This window comes from Cyprinodon variegatus, unplaced genomic scaffold (genome assembly GCF_000732505.1).
Source record: "Cyprinodon variegatus isolate N-32 unplaced genomic scaffold, C_variegatus-1.0 Scaffold1304, whole genome shotgun sequence".
NCBI lineage: Eukaryota > Metazoa > Chordata > Actinopteri > Cyprinodontiformes > Cyprinodontidae > Cyprinodon > Cyprinodon variegatus.
Window position 1 is genome coordinate 104,926 of NW_015151757.1, and position 20,269 is coordinate 125,194.

At 34.9% G+C, this 20,269-nt stretch overlaps 1 protein-coding gene across 1 annotated transcript in view; it reads right to left on the minus strand.

Annotated features, from left to right (window-relative positions):
• LOC107102721 (CUB and sushi domain-containing protein 3-like) overlaps positions 1-20,269 on the minus strand; it is a gene marked incomplete at its 3' end in the record, with an annotated part of 164,716 nt that overhangs the window by 101,857 nt on the left and 42,590 nt on the right. Inside the window, exons 5-8 of the mRNA XM_015402128.1 lie at positions 16,685-16,931; positions 5,743-5,855; positions 4,579-4,656; positions 1,973-2,060 (exon numbers count right to left, since the gene is read on the minus strand). Coding sequence (XP_015257614.1) covers positions 1,973-2,060; positions 4,579-4,656; positions 5,743-5,855; positions 16,685-16,931 — 526 coding nt within the window. The remainder of the gene's footprint in view (positions 1-1,972; positions 2,061-4,578; positions 4,657-5,742; positions 5,856-16,684; positions 16,932-20,269) is intronic.

Consider the following 20,269-nt stretch of genomic DNA (forward strand, 5'->3'; position numbering starts at 1 on the left):
AACGTTTGAGGCCTTTGGCAGTTAACCAACATCCTCATTCTGAAATTTAAGTTTTACATAGCCAGTCTTTCCTTAAAAAAAAAAACATAGACAGGACAAAGGCGCTGTGTTGTTGTGTATCGATGACAGCACAAATTTATGGGAGGCAGGTATGCAGATAAGATACTTACCACCCAAAAGGCTGTTTATCAAAACCTGAAAGGGGATGCAGGTGCATTTCTGTGTCTATGTTTAGTACGTTTAAAAGTCAGTTCCAAACACGCAAAAAATTCAGCTGTCATTGCGACTACAACTGAGGCATTGTTGCAATAACAAATGATGGAGAGAAAGTGTGTGCATGTAAACTTTTAAAATAGCGGATTAAAAGGTATTTATACAGGTTAATACTAAATATACAAGACTGCAGGCAATCATTATGCACTTAAGTTAAAACGTAAAATACCATGACTGAGCTCATGCTTTTTTTTTTTTTTTACCATATTTATTTTAAAAAGTAAACAACAATAAAAGCAGAAATTTTTTTTTTTTTTTCTCAAATCTTCTGTTTATTAAGAATCTGCCTACTTTAACATGACGGGAAGAGCTAGGTGTAGTCAGGCCGCTATGGCTGTTATCTAAGCCAGATGTTGGAATGGGAATTGCCCCCAGACTACAGCTGTGATGTCAGCTAGCCAGTCCATCATTTCCTATTAATTTATATTTAAAAAACTAGTTTTATTACACTTTTAAACAAGAAAGTAAATATCAAAACTCCATTCCTGCTGTCAGTTCATCAAGCTTATTAGCCTACTTTTAAATCTGCCTTTACAAAGGAATAGAGCGCTGCAGTCAGGATAGTCTGGCTTCTAGGCTAGTTAAACTAATGCTAGCAGTGGAATATCCCAGGTTTCATCTGCATTAGGGTTGGCCAGGTAGCCTGACGTAGTCCGACTCAATTCTAGTCAGAATATGCCTTCCCCGAACTCAAACCTTGTGGGCGGGACTAAGTTCGGACTGGCACCCAGGCTATTGGCCAGGCACTCCAGGATTTGAAATTATTTAATAGAGCTCATTTTCAGTTTTAAACATATTCACAATGTGTAAATCATTTACTGTCTTGCAAGTGTAAATATTCTTCCATCCCATAGCCAGGATCAAAGCTTGACCAACTATGCAAATGATGTGATGATGTAATTGGATTAGTAGCAAAAATACGAATAAAAAATACAAATTAAAAATACAAATTTTAACCTTAGGGATAAAGTTCACCTATTAATGGAAGGAATTTATTAAATGCATAACTCTGAAGCAGGAAATGTGATTTTACTGTATTAATCAGTTGAAAAAAAGTGGGCTATTTATCCCTTATGGAAAACAGGGATACAAAAAACTGTTTTGCTGTTTGATGAGTATTCACGTAATTTGTACGGTTTAGTTATTTTCTCCCCATTTTCTTAGCATATCTTATTAAATCTACTTATTGCTGCCCTCTTAGAGGCTTTAGTAAAAACTTTACATCTACAAGAAGGAGAAAGTGCACATGCTGTGGCTGATGATCACGAATTTTGAGATATGTAACAAGGCCTTGAAAGTGTGCATATCATTAAACACTTATTATTTAACTTTTTTCCAGTGGTTTATATTAACATTTCATCATTTTTTTATTTAACTGGCACAAGATTCATAGCACATTATTCACGTTAAAGTTTTTGGAGTAACTTAATGTCTTTTTTTTCCTCGCAGATGCATTTTAACAGGGATGCATGCACTTAGATGATGCAGCAGACTGTAGGTATCAAGATCAAGAGATCAAACAACAGCTTTGTTAGAGTTAACAAGAATATTTCATGAATACTTTAGGTAGCCATAATAAGGGAGAGACTGGACATAGGAAATATCAATAATGATACTGAGAAGACTTCATGTTTTCCCTCTACTATCCTTTAACTGTCCACATGAGCTCATTTGCTTCAGGTAAAAAGCATCGACTAACCTGAAGTCAGAACCAATCCGTTTGCCATTCTCCGGCTCGCCTGGGTCAGGACAGTAATTAGACACCTGTTTGATCCCCCCTTCATTCACTAAACAAGGGAGAAAACCAGAAGCGTAGTGTGTGAGGGATTTTTATTTCCTTATATATTCACAAAACGTCCATAAAAACTTCACAAGTTCTCCAAATGGATGTCTTCTCTGAATGAAAGAGATGTTTTAGTATTTACAGTATATGAAAAGTTTGTGCTGAATTCAAATTGTTTTGAGATAAAGCCACTGCCTGGGTAAAATGAAACAGTTTTACCTGAGTTAACAAAAACAAAGGAAAATCTATCATTGCCCAGAAAGGGAATGAAAAACCTTGAGTTATTGATTGTGGAGAAAAACAAACCCACTCAGTAAGACTTTCATATTTCTAATTTAGGTTTAAGTCATCAAGGGCAGCTTTTTATTGGAGGCTATTTTGTCAGGAATGTGGCCAGCTGAGTAAAAATGAGAAAAATGTAAGTGATATATCAGATTGAATAAAATTCATAAAAATCTATCACATACAGTGTTCACACTGCTGATACCATTAAAACTATCATGTTGCAAAATCAAAAGATTTTTTCTTTATATTTTTACTGATTAAAATCTGGAAAAATTATTTTTATTTGTATCCCTTAACTCCTATACAGCTGAAAAAATGGAACACAGTTTATTGCCTTCTAAGGTCTTACTGTAGATAAATGAGACAGAATCTACACATCTAGAAGTTTTGAAAACGTCAGTTTTTTTAGTGAAAGATTAAACAGGACCATAATAATCAAGGAAAACAGCAGATAATTTAGGGGTGAAGTTTAGGAAGTTTGAGCTTCCAGAAGGACGGTGACCTTACGCATTCACCTACAGCAGAACTGCTAAGATTAGGGCATATTCATTTATCAAATGACAAAAGCATGATCAGACAAACTTCATGTGGGAATGATGATGTTCACATAGGCTTTCCATAGAGTCAAACATATAGAATTGAAAAAATAGGAGCATGTAGACCAAACACATTCTGTATGCATGCCACATTTTTCAGATCTTATTAGATTTCAAACCATGTTTTGCTCTAACCTGGCAATAGCCAGAGTGATATGTGTAGAACTAAGTTGAGTTATAAGTTTTCAATGTGAGATGGTTACCATTCAGTCTGTCCATGAAAAGGAGGGACGTTTAATACAATACTTTTAGCTGATTGGGTTTACATGCCAGCTAGCACCCGCCCTCCATAATACACTTTCAGCGTTCTCTAGCGGAGTAAGCTGATATATAAAATTTTTTCCAAATCCTTTCAGAAGGAAAGCACAGACATCTTTACCATGCAATGCACAGGGTGCTTCTCTTTGCTCCTTTCCTAAACTAGAAATTGTTGCTTTTTTTAGCCAAAAGTGAATAAATTGCGCTATCGACAGATGAGTCCTCCAGCGTAGCATTTTTGTAATGCCCCCACAAGGCACTTCTGACTGTCATTATTCCTACATGTCGTGCACAAAAAAACACTGCTTGCATTTCATAGGTCCAACCCACTGGTGGTTCAGAGACGGACGTATTAGTGGGATCCTTTCAAGATGGATTTATTGTGAGACTGAAAACTCAGATCTCGCGACAATCCAGCTTTCAGCGCAAGGTTAGTTTTGCTCTCTTTCCACTTCAGAACCCTGTACTACTTTAGATAAAGCCGTCACAAAATGTCCCAATTAAATATATTTATTGTTCTAATGTGATTGAATTTTAATATCTTTGGAGGTATTTCATACCTGTAGAAAAGTAAAGTATTTTAAATTCCATAAAGGACTTTTTTTTTTTCCATTTGCCATTTTGACCTGTGTTTATCTAGTGGTTTATTCTCAGAAGAAGTTCATTGACTCTGAACTTAATTTTTCCAGGTTATGTTGAAGTTGTGAGTTCAATAATGGGTGATAAATTCGCAAAGCATATGAAGCATTTCCTCATTGTATTTTAATGATATACAGCATTGTCTCATGGAGAGGATTACAGCCCTCTGCATTATTCATGTTTCCATGGAGTGCTGAATCTATGATGTGCAAGGTAATAAAGATTACAACCTGTTATCGTCCGAGTCTTTAGCACTCCGCTGAGTTAAAGGGAATCGTGCTCCAGATTTATGTTAATGACTGAGCTCTGCAAGCTATTAGGATGCATTCTGTTTCATCTGAAGAGTACACAAATCACCTGAAAAGAAAGTGGTCACTCATCCTTGACTGGTGTTGTGTGTCTGTGTATGTCAGCCATAAGTCATGTCTGTTGCTTTCATGATAAAGTGAGAGAAGACTGTGTTTAGTCCAGTTTATCCTCCTGTTGTAATGTACATAAGTGGGACTCATTTAGTTAAGTTCATTTCTCTTTGGGACAGCAGGGGAAAATGGGTCATAAGAAAGAAAAACAGACTGCACTTCTGCAAAATCTAGTACTGTAGCTTGATTACTTTTCCAAATACAGTGTAGAGAGAGGCAGACAGAAACAAAGACCCATAAACGAAGGCGCTATATATACAAAATTTTTTATTAAAAACCCCCCAAACAAGCGAAAATACTTGTATAAGAAAAATAAAAGACTTACTTAAAGACAGTTTGTTAGTGTTGTCCTTTCCTGGTAATACTTTTACCCCTCTGGATTTAAGCTCTCCAGAGCTTTTCACTGGTTGAAAGCAATGAAAAGAGTTCATTAGATAAAAGAAGTTACAGTATTAGATGTGAGAAGATACAGTACAAATGTTTCTTTCTCTTTAGAAAACTAGATTGTGTGAACATCAAAGTTTGACTACTAATGCCTTTCAGTTTTAGTCATTGCCCTGGCAATTCTAAAGATAGTTATGCTTGTTGTATTTTTCTTTTTTGTTTTCTCTTTTGTTATTTTCATCAAACAATAGATGATAACCTTTGGGCAGACAATATTAGATAGTCAGGGGACATATCATGCAGAATAACAGAGCATGCCAAGGACGACCACAATACGTAACTTAATGAGGTCTAATCAAACACAACAGGGGCCATATTAGAGACAAAAGCTAAATGATGCAAGTGGATGTCATCATCGAACGAATGGCTATGAGCAATAAATGGTGTATTAAACTAAAACAAAGGGATCTTAATTTGAAAGTGCTGGGACAATGCCTCATTTCTGCACACAAAAAAATAATAATTATGTTCTGAATCTATTAAGCGATGTGCTTAAGCTGTTTTAGAAATTCTAAAAGAAAAAAAATGCTCTTCTGTGCCTAAAAATCTAATATCATATGCGGTCAGATAGAAAAGGAAATGATTTCAGTGATGTTCAGCAGAGCGCAGCGAGATGTTTTAGCTAGTTAGTTTGCAGCATGTTGGTGCACATTTTAATATAATGGTTAGAGCTGTTACAGATTACCGCTTTATATCTAGTTTAGGGACCAGGCTTTAAAAGCATATGCAGCACATACACTGCAACGAGAACAATATGAGGGCAATAGATTATAGAGCTCATAAAGTAAGATTTTCCAGAGGGTAAATTCAGTATCTACAAAAACAAATATTTGATTAAGAATATCTTAGTCTGAAGCAGTGAAAAAAGCCTTCATGCCCTCCACAAAGGGTGTTAGTTAATCAAACTGTTTAATATTCAGTTAACAAAGATCAAAAACATGTTTGGTAATTAGCCTTCAGTGCATTTCTTTTTTCTATGATGATCCATTCTGATCAAGGAGGGGGGCTTTTATTACAGTGTGCTAATGAAGAAATGGTGTCTTACCTTGATACTGAGCTCTGAAGCCTTTATGTCTGTGGTTGCTTTCTGTTACAAAGTGCAGCCGTAGCCAGTTTTTGTTGCTAATGATGGAAGCTGGAATAGTCTTTCCAGTCAGCCTGAAAGTAAAAATTCATATATGACAAGACATCACCATGTGCTTGAATATTAACCCATCTTCATATCCTGGTCATCTGCTTTAGTTTTAATCTGTAATCCAATCTGTTCAAATTAACATGTACAAAATCCATATTCAACATGCTAATGTACAGAAGTTTGTGTAAGTGTAGAGTTTTCGATCTCGAACAAAAAACAGCACCATCATCATGCCATGAAATGACAATGTACTATCATCTTATTTTTTCATTTTTATGTTATAAAAACAATATTATTACAACATCCTGTACATAGTCATTAATTTTTCCCATAATGTTGCTCATGTTCTTATGATAGGGATTATTTTGTAATAACATGATTATAAATCATAATGACATGCAAATTATGTTTTCAGAAATAAAAATTAAATCCCAAATCTTACAGTTTGTACTGTAAAGTTCAAATGTGTCATTATACGTATGGTCAGGGTGGAGACAAAAGATTCATCAGCTTGGTCGTGAGAAAATATTTTGTGTTTGTTTCCTATAACAATCTGTTATTATCTCTCTGACAGAGGAACAAATACATTTGACTAACATATATTATTAACTTACATATAGTATTGACTATTTATATTATTAAAACAAGAGGAATATACCATATACAATGTTTTTAATAATAAGATATACTGTAGTCTCCTCTTTTTTCTGTTGCTTAGTGGCAGCTCCAAACTTCCATGAATTCTCAAAAAATTTAATTAGATAGAAAGGCTGCAGAAAAATTCTGCTCTTCAGGAAGATTTTCTGACAACCTCAAACTTTACTTTCCTGTAGCCCAAGAATATTTAAATAATGAAAATAAAAATAAAAAAATCCAAATTTTTTTTTTTTTTTTATCTAAATAAGTTTTTAACTTTGCCCATCAGTGCTAAAAAGAAATAATTGCTTTACTGTGACTAAAGAAATGGCTGGCAAACACCTTTCTCAGTCTTAAAGACACAGACAACACTTGCAGAAAGAATTATGTTTGCATCTTGAACACATGCCAAACAGAAAACATACCACGTGTTCAGTCTACATTCTGGTTTGTCATTAAATGTGTGTTAACAGCTTGTCAAAACATCTCTATGAGTTCTCAGTCTGGTTCCTTACAGTGTGGAGTTGCGGCATCAGGAATGCTCTATTATGTCAGAAGTTTCAATCTGCCAAGGGCCCTTCTCATATGCTAGGCTAACAAGCTTTTTTTATTGCCTTCAAATCCTTACAATATGCCCTGTCATACCACAGCCAACAGAACAACAATGTCATTGTACAGTTTGAACAGATGCTTCACAGGACGTAGGAGGGTATAGTAGTGTTGAGTCTTCTGTTCCCAAGATGACACACACTAAAAACAATAGAACATCTTGTCAGCTTGTGCATGTGTCTTCTTACATGCTTATCTTTTATTGTTATATTTAGGCACATGCAGTTGTATTTTAAACATGTCTTATGTGTGATTTCTGTGCAATTTGCTCTCTTTTTCCTATCCCATCTTTACCTCAAGGACAAAGAAATAAGCAAAATGGTGGAGGAAATGACAATGGCATTTAGAGAAACGGGGGAAAAAAAGGTTGCTATGACTGACAGAAACAGAGAGAGAGGCGACTTTTTCATTTGGTGATGATTACAAATTCTGTAAATTTATAATAATCCCATCTGGCATTTGATTTTTTTTCTTGTTTTGATTTTTTTTCTTGTTTCATTTATGAAAATGGGCTCTCATATTTGGATATTATTCTTAATAATCTCAGAGTGGAACACAGGTCAACTACAGAGGAATTATTGTAGATTCTCATTTATTTTAGGTTACAATAATTTTAAGTCCATACAGTATGATTAATCTCAAAGCAGAAGTATGGCCTCTTTTCTAATTAATTTTCACATAATGACATTTTCTCACTGTATTGATAAAATATTAATTTATACATACATGCAGAAGTAAAGACTGTGAATGCCCAGTAGCTAAAGGAAGATGAGACTATTTGCTTCTTTCAGAAATCTCATAAAGGAAACAGTGATAAAGCTACCTCCATCTAAGAGACCCACTAATTATATCCCCAGAAGAAAGTGACGTGAGAAAATTCAAAATGATATTTTTGTCACAAAGGAAAATGTGATTGAGAAAGGAAAACATGATCATCTGTCAACGGCAAACAAAGGTCCATAATACAAAAAGACAAAAAGCATGTTATGAGTTGATATGAAAAAATGACACTTGGAAAATCACAGTGGAAAAAAAAACAGGAAGGTATACAAAGAAAAATTATGCTGTGCATTGATGTTGGTTTCAGAACAAGTGCTATACGTTGCACAAAAAGGTACCCTGCAGGTATCTGCTGACTTAATAGGGACACAAATGAATACAAATATACCCACATTCAAAAGACACTGTGAAAATAATAGTTTTTGGTGTGCTGTGCTTGGTCCAAGTCGCAGCCCAATTGGTTTAGTAAATAATTTAGCTGTTATGGTGGGATCCAACACGTCAAAACACACAAAGAATAATACATCACTATTCAAATTGCCTGTTTTCTGACATATAACCTTTTTTTATGGTTTCTGTGTCTCTATATATGTGTAAAAACACAATTGCTCTTACTCTATTTAGTTACTTTGTTAGGTTTACTTAATACTGAAGATACTATCAGTTGAACCTGAGTGTTTTGGTGAGACAATCCACAGTCTAAAAAAGAAAATGCTGCTGCAACTTCAATAAATTGCTCTAACTGGTAACAAGTTATCGAATAAAATTGATCCAACTTAATTTATTCCGTTTATAAGTTGAAAACATGACATGTTGGTTAAACTAAAAGATTATTCCACCAGTAAATCTGCCAGACCTGGTATGAAAAATCTTGGTCAGAACAACAAAAATCTATTTTTTTTTTATATATATATATATATATATATATGTTCTAGATTTTTTTTTAAATCTTGTTTTAACATTATGGAGATTAAAGATACTTTACAAGCCTTAGTCACAGACTCGGCAGACCATTTGACGGCATTTTTGTATAAAGAGCTCTGTCTGTAATTTTTGACTGTCTAAAACTACTTTTTGTTGCTCCAGTTTTTAAAATCTCTTGTTTTCAATTACTACTACAATATCCTTTACTAAATGTGATTATTTGGATTTGTAAAAACTATATTTGTGAATATATTTCTGAAGAAAAATCAATACATTTGTACATGAATCACCTCCAAGGTGTTCAATTTCAAACAATGATTCATATTGGTCCAATAGCAGATTTCCATATGACTATAATTGATATGCAGGAAATATGTGTGCAAAGTTACATAATAAAATGGTACCTTAGCTACTCCCTTGTCCCTTTTAACTTAGAAGGTGTAATATTGGAGCTTAGTGTATGTTACTGTAGTTTGCTAATATACTGACTTCGGAGAACAGAGCAGTCTTCCATATGCCCAGAAACAATTTTTTTTATTCGTTATGTGAAACACCTGAGTCAATTCTCAATTCACAGTCCTTCATTAGAATAGAAGTTCAATTTTTCCTTGACTGTACACTATTAGGCATGCCATTTTAAGACTATTTGATTGATTTTACTTTGCCTTGGAAGATCAATATAAAATCCCAGAGCAAAGAAATGCAATCTAACATGCATAATAATTTAACTGAAGTTGGTAATTTAGCTGCAAGACACCTCTTCCTCTACATAACCTTTAAATATTGCAATCTAACTCAGGCAATCTTTTAGCTGCACTGTTGGAATAGGACTGTTCATAATTATTGAGCCGAGCAAAATATTGTGTGCTGTGGAGACAATCAATTCCAAAGCTAGCTGCCTGAATATGTTTATAGCATCCAAAAAAGATACTCTAAGTAATTTGAAACATCTGCAAGAGACTGAATCCTGACCGGGGGTGTAAAATGAGGTCGATAGACAACCAGAGAAAGGAATCACCACATAATTAAATTTTCTGCTTGAATTTCCTGTCATAAGCAGAAAAAATAAATGTTTCAGATATTTGCTATACATTTATGGTTGAAAACGCTGTGTAGATATTTGAAATAATGACTGACATGTGATTTACTGCTTGTTGTTTTTGCCCTTTGTGAACAGAGCCAAACAATCATATTAAAGGTCAACAGAATAGCATTGTTTTTTTTTTTTTTTTGGTTGTTTGTTTTGCTTTTTCTATAACAATCCAGAGATGTGTTTTCTTCCCAAAAAGTTATTTTTTGTTTGGTCTGTTTTCAAAAACAGATTGATGTGCAGCCTTAGATCAACCTTCAACACCTTGGTAACATTGAAATCAATAAAACTTATTTGGCAAGTTCTGATATATAAAAAAAAAATGTTCAATTGACAGAAAGATAACAGTTTCTAGGTGCATAGATGAGTGGGAAAAAATCTGTGTTTTTTTTCTCCCACTGAGAATGTCAGCAATCATTTATGGAAAAGAAGTGACAAATTGGGTAAATCTTTAAAATCCCCCCAAAATGTTAGTATTCTCCTTCACATGTTTTGCAATTTGAAGCTAATGCATCTTGTAGTCACATTTCTTACACTGATATGATTATCTCATACGGAGATATCCAAGGTAAAGTGGATCATATTTTAAGTTTATTTTCCTGAAAAGGATAAAAAGCAACAATAAATCTACCAGAGTGTACGGTTCCAGACTGTCTATCATTGTTAAGCAGCTGTAAACCTCAAGGCTAAATTGACAGTTGGCTCGTCTCTGCCTGCAGCTGGTGCTATACATTAGGGTGTTTGAATGTTTAGCAGTCCTATGGCCTTGTACAGAGTGAGACACGCTCATAAACAGAGCAAGAACAAGAGCTATGAGCTTTGTAGGCATAAGGGGATTCAGACTTCTACACTCTGCACGTGGGCTCATTGATTCCCCTTGGAACTGTTAGGCTTAAAAGGAAAATGATGTCCGACAGCCTATGACATTTGGGGGCATATGGTGAAATCAAGAGTTACATGAACCACAGTGCTTACCACCTCAAAAAGCAAAAACTTCCTTGCTTATCAAACCTGTGTCCCCGATCAATACGCTTAAAATGAACATCTGACCACAACATAGACGTTTTTTCTGATACAGAAATACTGGTTTTGCTTAAAAGACTACAAAAAATTATTTCATTTTTATTTTATATATATTAAAAATAAACATCCAAATATTGTGATATTTGTTTCAAGTTCAATTCATTGGGAGAGTGACTATGGTTGTTAAACAAAGCAAGTAGATAAGACTAAAGCATCGCCTTACTACAGTATCTATTATTTTCTGTTGTACTAAAAACCTGCTAAGTTAAGTTAAGGGTGAATTGCCACTAAATTTCTAACAAATATGCAACACTTTAATTATATTTGCAGAAGTGCTACTTTGACTTTAGCAATGACTAAATAACATTTATCTTATGGTATGCATTTCACACACTGTCTGCACTGATGAGGATTCATTTAACCCTGCATGCTAAACGCTAACGCATGCAGCTCAACCTACTTTCCAAATACCTCATTTAAATATTGCTTCAGCACTTAGTAATATTTCACAAGGTACTTTTGCATCAAATTGACTTATAGTAATTTGTATTTTGAAAAAAAAAATTACAAAAGATAATTTGGGGTGATAAATTTCCTCTGACAAATTACAAAACGGATTTCTACACCATTCATTGATATAAAGCGGCATACTCGGTGAAGCATTAAAAAAGAACACCAATATTTCAAAGACTTTACAGACATAAGATGCCCTTTAGTTTCTTTTATTTCAAACATCTCCAAACCTGGTCCTCAAAATCTACTGTCCTGCCAAAATTTAGATGCATCCCTGCTCCAACATGGCTAATTCAAATGACAAAAAATATTTGTTTGACAAAGGACTGGTAATGAGGAAATAATTCGATGCAGCTGTTTTGTTGCAGGGATGCATCTAAAACCTGAAGGATAGTAGATATTGAGGACCAGGCATGGAGATCCTTAAAACTCTATCACATGACCACTTGGGCCAATATATAAATTATTTCTTTGAAAAAAAACTATAACGGTTTAAAGGAGAAGTCCGGTCAGCAAGGAATAATCAATAGATAATTATTTATATCTAAAACTAATACGTTTGCGGTGATTAAATGAATTTAGCGTTAATCAATTAAAAAATATAAAAACAATAATTTTCGTCGCGATCACTGAGTCTCGGAATCCAATTTTTTCCGAAATATAGTAACGCCTCTTTCCTGACATCTTATGGCAGTGACGTCACAGTGCGGTAAGCCTAGCGCCATTACCCCGCTTTACAGGCAAAATCAATGGGAACTACTAGACAAATCTATTATTATTTAAGATTTTGACAACCCTTTCTTCCTTTCTCAAGAATTTGCGAGAGATATAGTTAAACTGACAATGCCCAGGTGCATGGCAGATGGATGTTGCAATACATCGGCTAAAATTGAAGAAAAAAAAATTTGTTATTCACGATCCTCCATGGACGGGTTTGTCATTGGATTGCCAACTTGGAGAGGGAGGATTTGCCATCAAAGTTCTGGCCAGGGAAAAAACATGTAATATGTAGCTAACATTTCGAAGAAGAATGTTTTCAAGAAGACTTGGATAATAGAGCATTGTGACAAACACCAGATAGAGCACTGGGACCTGCTCAACAGCCGATACCACACCGTGACGTCACAAACCGATAGGTGGCAGCAGTGTTCTTTGACAAACATGGATAACTCCACTAAAGCACATTCAAATAAAAATTACTCTTAATCAAAACACTTATCATTTATTGAACAGTATGTAATAATTTCATATTTAAAGTACTTTCAGAAGTTTTAATTCAGGATATGACTGGACTTCTCCTTTAAAGCAATTTTACCTAAATTAATCTAGGGCTTCTGACAATGTTTCTCTAAAAATTTAAATGTAGCAGCATCAATGGCATTAAAAATGTTATATTGCTATTATACCCAAGAGAACAAGGTACTTGGTGGAGGACCGTCAGTACACAGTGTGGTCCCACATGAATTCTCCATCACACTCCTCTTAGCCAAGTCAACATGCAATACTTAGCAGTCATTGCCACACTCACAGCATCTCTCCTTTAGATGCAGTCTCTCACTGACACAGTGCCTGCTTCTCTCTCTCTCTCCATCTGACTATGAGAGACAACTCTCAGGGACAACAGCCGCTCTGCCTTTATGATTGATTAGAGCTTCTGTTGACTGAATTATAATTAATAGCCAGAAGGATCCCAAACTTCAGGCTGATACTCATATATTTCAAACAAAGAAGAAAAACAAAACAAAGAGGAAGGATAAGCTTAACTTGAATTCAGGGGTTAAAGATATTGTATCAAATGGATTAAAGAACTTTGGATATTCCAGGATTTTTCATATTTTCTTATTATTATTATAAAGGTTTAAAAACCAGCATAGTCCGACCAAATGATTATTTGAAAAAATAGGGGTCATGCATCATTGACAAGGTTATATTCATCTTAATCCCAAAAGAAGAAAACGTTACCCTTACAATAAAGTTTAATTTGTTTCTAGCTGCAATTTTCTTTGTTAAAAACAAGATTGTATCTCTGTTCTGAAATACTGTAGATGACTATAGAGCCTCATACACTCATTACATGTTTAAACTTAGACTCAATATATATTTGATATATTTCAAAATAACGACTTTAAAACACTGTTGATTAAAGCTGCATATCACCAAAAACATCTAAAAAAGACATAGAGATGTCTCAATACTATCTGTGGAAAGCGTTTTAAAAATAATATAAGTCCCTACACTTTTAAATGCATTGAGAACATCTTATGCTTTTTGGGGCATTCACACTAAGCTTACTAATTTACGCATGCTAGGATTCCTTCCTATCTTTGACTGCTGCAGCTGTGTTTCTTTCAGGCTGTATTATGCTATTTATAGGGTATTTAAATTCTCATAAAGGCTTGCAAATATAGTTTCCTCTCTTTTAGAAGAGAAAGCCTGTGCATGTTCTTGTCTATGCCTGTGTTAAGTCATCCAAAGCCTGGTTATATTTACTGAGCTGATAACCAGCAGCTTGACCTGACTTTATGAGATCTCAGTATAAAACATGAGGGCAACATTTAACATTTGCAGTAAAATGTAAAAACAAACTTTTTTTTCTTCTTCTCATTTTTTAGTCTCTTAAAAAGCTATGGAGGTCTAGTTTTTCAGGACAGTGTGTTAATAATTCTCAGAATTCAGGGTAGATCATCCAAAAGTGATTATTTTAAGTAAAGACTTCTTTCCTAGAGTTTATGGACAAAATGTTTGAGTTAATGATTTTAGAAAAAACTCAGTTTCTAAGTAGAAATTTTTATTTAACAAATATGTTAACAATTATAGTAAAAGTAAGAAAAAAAACATGATAGTTCCATTCATCTTTATATAATGTTAAATCAGTAGTATATTCTTACAATCAAATAAAAGACTGCTAATGCAAATTTATTTCTATTAGATCTAGACCAAGACAGCCATGGAAGAAGGGTCACTTTTTCTAGTGAACCATTCCTATGTTAGTTTGTCTGTATGTTTTGATTATTATTAAACTATAAAACGCTCACACGTTTCCTGATAGAGTTCTTTAGGTTTCTACTTAAAATGTCCAGGTATTTCAAATCGTGAGTAATATAATGCACTCCAAATAGGTTAATGTGATCTTTAGAAGGAAAACAGACCCTCATTATTACAAACCCTCAAGCATACTTGACATGGAGTGATTTTCCACATAAGCATCAATTGTTTCTCTGGCAGTGTTTAACAAACCCCAGCTCATTTAAAGTTAGGGCTCCAGTGGAGTTTCACAGACTCAATAAATTTAGGTGTGTGAGGGTAGAGCAGCCATGGAATGAATCTAGACATGGGCTGAAAAGAGCATTGTACCAGTAAACCTTGATTTTCATCTTGGATGTCTTATGTTCTATAGCCTTCTAGGACATCCTGAGACCCCTTCAGGTCCCTCTAATCAAAAACCCTGTTCAGAAAAAGACCTCTTTGACCCGCTGACCAACTGGTTCGCAAAACAGAGCACAATTGAATATCCAAACTGGTGACAAGAGACATCATTCTTCAAACTTTGATCCAAACTTAAGTATGGCTTTTTTTCTAAAGAAGTCAAATGACCAAAACAGATAAAACAGAACAAGATATTAGCAGCTTGCTTTCACTGGGTTTTGCATTATAAGCGGGATTCAGAGACCCAGGAGAGAAAGGACCTCTCTCATACCCCATTTCCTGTCAGCCTACTGTCCTAAAAACAAGCCACTAGTGGTGTAAGAAAAAAAAAATAAATAAAAAAATAAAAAGTGCACAACAACCTTTTCATGCATGCCTTATAAACAACCACTTGGGATATACAATACAGAGTTTTTTGGGAACTTAGGAACTAAAAGATATCAATTCTACTGCATTTATCTCTTTCTACCCTAACCATCCTGTTCACAAGTACACTGCAAAAACGATCTAGAAATAAGTCAAGGTTTCTTAAATTATCAAATTAATGTATTTAGCCTTAATTCGAGCAGATAAATGAGATCATCTGCTAGAGCAGGGGTCCCCAACATGGTGCCCGCGGGCACCAAGGGGCCCTCAAGGACCACATGGAGTACCCTTAGAGTCTTCTGAAAATAGAACGACTCAACAGTCAGCTACGTTTGAAATTTCACTGTATTCTGTTGCTGTTCTTTTTTTAATTGGGTTATAGAACCTTTCATCATTTAATCATATATGACATTTAAGCATTTATAGAGATTTCAAAATGAAAATGTCTAAAAGAAAATTATAAATTTAAGAAACGATAAAGATATGTTTATGATGTATGAAGTTTAGGTGAACGTTGACCCTTGCAATTCATAGGTCAGTATTGGTAGCCCTTCCTGTGACTCAGTACCCCTGAATTAGCCCTCAACTGTGAAAAGGTTGGTGACCGCTGTGCTAAAGGAATGAGTATTTTTACTCTTAAAATAAGATACCGTAATTAGATAATATCCACTTTAAATAAGTGTATATTATCCTCAATGGATATTATAATTCATCAGTTCAAGAAAAAATTCAGCTTTTTTAAGAAAAAATGACTTATTTTGATTTAAGTGTAACAGTCAGATAGACAGGTCTCCTCATCCAGCCCTTAGGCCTCTAGCTAAAAGAGAAGTGCCTGTCTGTCATGTTTTATTCAAACTCCAGGGAGAAAAATATCTGGGCTACTGATAAGGGTCCCAAAAACTGATCAGTTTAGAAAAGCAATAGTTAAATTCATAACACTTCTTTTTATATTTCTTTTACTGACCTGTAAAGTAGCCTAGTACTAAGATTTCTTTAGTATAATTTTTTATCATATGATTTGTTTCCACATTAAAAGAAAGACTTTTTGATAACCAATTTATCTATTTTTTTAAAGTAAAATAATAGCCTACTTTTGTAATAAAAGCTGAATTTGAATGATATTAAAGGCTTGCCAGTATTTGTATTAAATGTATGGCTATAGTTAGTGTCTTAAAATGTTAGAATTCGTACAATTTAATAATATATGTTGCTATTCAGCAGTCTAACACAATATTACGGTATGTAATTTCTTGAACTAGAAACATTTTTTTCTAGTCTGCATTTACCTTAATATATAAAGAGAAAGAAATTTCTCCAAAATATCCACAACCTCATGTCACTGACTGCGCTTTTTATTTCCACACAATGTCAGCACTAAGTGAACATACCTTGTGCTCTGAGCAGCACATAATACAAACAATAATTGCTCAACTGCAGCATTACAAATGGTTCCCAACCTCCCACTCCCTTCTGAGGTCAACTTACCAGATGGTTGGCTGTTTAGAGCCTTCTATTTCCAGATAATCCGACTTCTCCTCCATCTGAAACTCTGTGAACACCAGAGAGATGGTGTCGCCTGGATCTGCCAGTATGGTCCACTTACATTCCCTGCTGCTGCCCAGGCCTCCAGCACCAGCACCTCCGGCCGTGCCAGGGGAGTCACTGCTGGGGAAATCGAAGCTGGAGATGAGCCCGCTGGAGCCCCTCAGGGTGCCACCGCATGTGTCTTCCGCTGTCAGTCACCAAGGGGAAAGAACAGAGAGGGGGATTTGGAGTGGAGGAGAACAGATAAGTTTTCTCTGGGTTGTTTCAGAATTTTCACTCAAAATGGTGGAAATAAAGCCTGCAGGCCTAAAACATCTGCAGCTGTCCACTTGAATAAATGCAGAGCCAACATTAACAACAACAAAGCATTAAAAATGTTATGAAGTTCATTATTAAAACTCCACTTTCCGGTTACTTTGCTAACTCTTAGTAAAATTTTAACAATTAAATCCTTTAGTCTTATTTACATTGCCAGGAATCCTTAACACAAATGCAGTCATTTAAAAAAAAGGGAGAAAATTATCAATTAAAGAATTAATTAACCAAATAATTGGATGATTCTTCTGTCAGTTTTCTTCAAAACAGACAGAAAATGAGAAGGAAGTCTCTAGTGCCTTTTCCTCCCTTTCCCTTTTTGGAAATTGATTTCCCCCCCACCCCCAATCTCCTGTCAGATTTCTAGCAACAAACAAAATGTGATAAACACATCTCATAATCCTGGAGGAAAAAAATCCAATGTGGGAAGTGTGGTATGTCAGCTGAATGTAAATGTACTCTACCTTAACAATGGCTTGCTCTCTTTCACTCCTCATTCCTTTTCAGTTTCTCCTCAGTCTTTCTACTAGAAGTCATCACTCCCCTATATTTCCTTGTATCTGTTTTTTTCCCCACTCTCTCTGTGAAGAATCTTAATGATGGCAGGGTTTTCACAGTTTTCACATCATTTAAGACTAATACGTGACACTCGACTGTGCCAGCTAAAACCTTTGATGGCTCAGTGCTGCACTCAGGGCTGTCAGAGATGCCAGCCTTAAAGTATTCCCTTATGCTACATTAAATGTCTGGTCAAGAAACAAGGAAGTGGGTGTATGAAACTGAAGCAGAGAAGGAAAAAAAGGAGAAAATAAACGAGCAAAGCCGTTATTTGCTTTGATCTGTGTCTTTTGACACATTAGGAGGAACATGGCAATCAAGCAAAGCCCTTCTGAGAAAGGCAGAAATGAGATGCTGATACGGCTTGACGCATTAATGATTGAGACACATGTTTGACTTATGACAATATGAGACTATCATTTGTAGACCACAATAAGGGCCACACAGCCCAGTCTCATTTGTTGAGGGTTGGTAGCATGAGTGTATGTAGATGAATAATCCACTAGATGCTATAGTCTAATAAACCCTAGCCTATAGGCTTTTATATTAAAAGCCTATACAGTAGGCTAGGGATTACTCAGGAAAAAAAGGAGAAAAAGCCTGGGTGCACTGAGATCAAGAGTTATCTGGATATTTAAAAAGTAATTTATGTTACCTGAGACTGAACTTAAAATAAGTAGTGGAAAATCTGCCCAACTAAGTAATGATAATAATAGAGCAGAATCTTATAAAGTCAGTAAAGAACATGTGGAGAAAATAAAACCCAAAGCAAGACTGATGTAGATTGGCAAGAAAGTACAAAAAAAAAAAAAAACACAAAAGGGAATTTTTTTAAAGTAAATTATGATGAAAAACGATCAAAACAATCATCTTGCATTCAACAAGTAAAAAGCAATTCAGTTATATTTTTAAGGAGTAATCTTAAACTGCTAGAGGGCCCTATCTCAGCTTTTACCAGCTATGTGCTAATAAAACTCAGGAAACTTAATTAAAAGAAATTCGACTTTTATACAAAGATTTTATTTTATTTTTTTATAAATTTGCTGTTCTCTACCTAAGGGCCCATGAGGACAGACAAAGGGCTTTGAAATGGTGAGAAATTCTACAAAAACCTTAACAGGAGAAACGGTGATCAAATGCAGAAAGCCGTCATGAGATAGGAAACGTCGATCCGAAACAGTTCATTTTAACAAAGAAGCTGCTGTGTTGAATTGATGAATAAAAGTTTTACACTAAGAATTTTTTCAAAACAAATAAACCCTTTTCATACAAAATGTTACAGTATCTTTATCATGTAGTGCTTCTCTCAGTAATTATTTTAGTATCAACAAAGCTATGATAAAAAAAAAACGTTTTGCATTTAGACTATAATCGGCATATTCTAGTTAAAGCATTAGCTGGTAACTGAAAAAAGGTCAAATAACTCAGCAGCAGAAGAAGAATCTCACATATTCAACAAGGTTTGTAAAGGAATATTTCTTATATAAAAATAACATTTGAGCTTTCAGTACTAATGGCACTGATGGTCTTTTTAACACCAAGTTCTGATTAAAGTTTGTTTTTATTTTAAACCTTTACACTAGATCTTTTAAAGGTTATAATTCAAGACTTTTTTACCTACTATACACTGCCATAAAATGTTTCTTTCTCCTGTGAAAACATATATTGTAGCACTTCCTCTCACACTTCAGTTCTCCTAATATGGCAGCACTTAGAAGTCATTAATAAGGGCTCCATTCCTTTAAATAACTCTGTGGTTTAAAAGGTGCCAAATAGCCACTCTTTCGAATAAACTTGTGCTCCAGCTTCAATGCTTCCCCATCGTCTACCTTATTCGAGTCCCATCGAGTAAGGTAGACTCATATTGCATAGGCTTTGCAGCCAGTATAGCTTTACTACCTATTAACTACCTATTTCACTACTATTCCAACCAGGTAAGGTTGTTTTTTTTTTCCATAGCTGTAAAAGCCTCTATTCCGATCACATACTGAATAACAAAGTTAAAACCTAATGTTTAGAAAAATCTGAAGCAAAGCTAGTACTAACATCAAATGTAATTAGCTTTTTTCTGTCTCAGTGTGTATGCTTTGCTTGATGTGCCACATATTTTACATATCACTAATTGCCAGCTTCAAAATAGTATCACTCATAAGCAGCAGGGTTCTTTATTAGAGTTTAGATGTTTGTTTGTTTTCTATTGTTTTGTTTTTAGTAATTAGAAACTACACTCAAGTTCAAATCAGATTTGGACCTGATGTGATTAATCAGTTTTTGTCACATCAGAAAAGAAAAAAAGATGGAGATGTTATTAGAGTCAAAAGAGACAAAGTCAGGAAAGAGCTCACTGTTAATAGTATGTAGACACTTTGTTACATGGATAAACAGCAATATATGTAAAAATCAATGTCAATGTGTAAGAATGACAGAAAACGTCTACTTCTGTTACATGCTGAGGTGAAACGGATTAAAAACAATAATATTAAATGTTAAGACGGCCCTGCAAAGGACTGGTAACCTGTCCAGGGTGTGCCCAGCCTTACACCCATAGACTGCAAGAGACATGCACTGGCGCACACCTGACGGAAATAGCAGCAGAAAATGGATGGATGGATGGATGGATGGATGGATGGATGGATGGATGGATGGATGGAT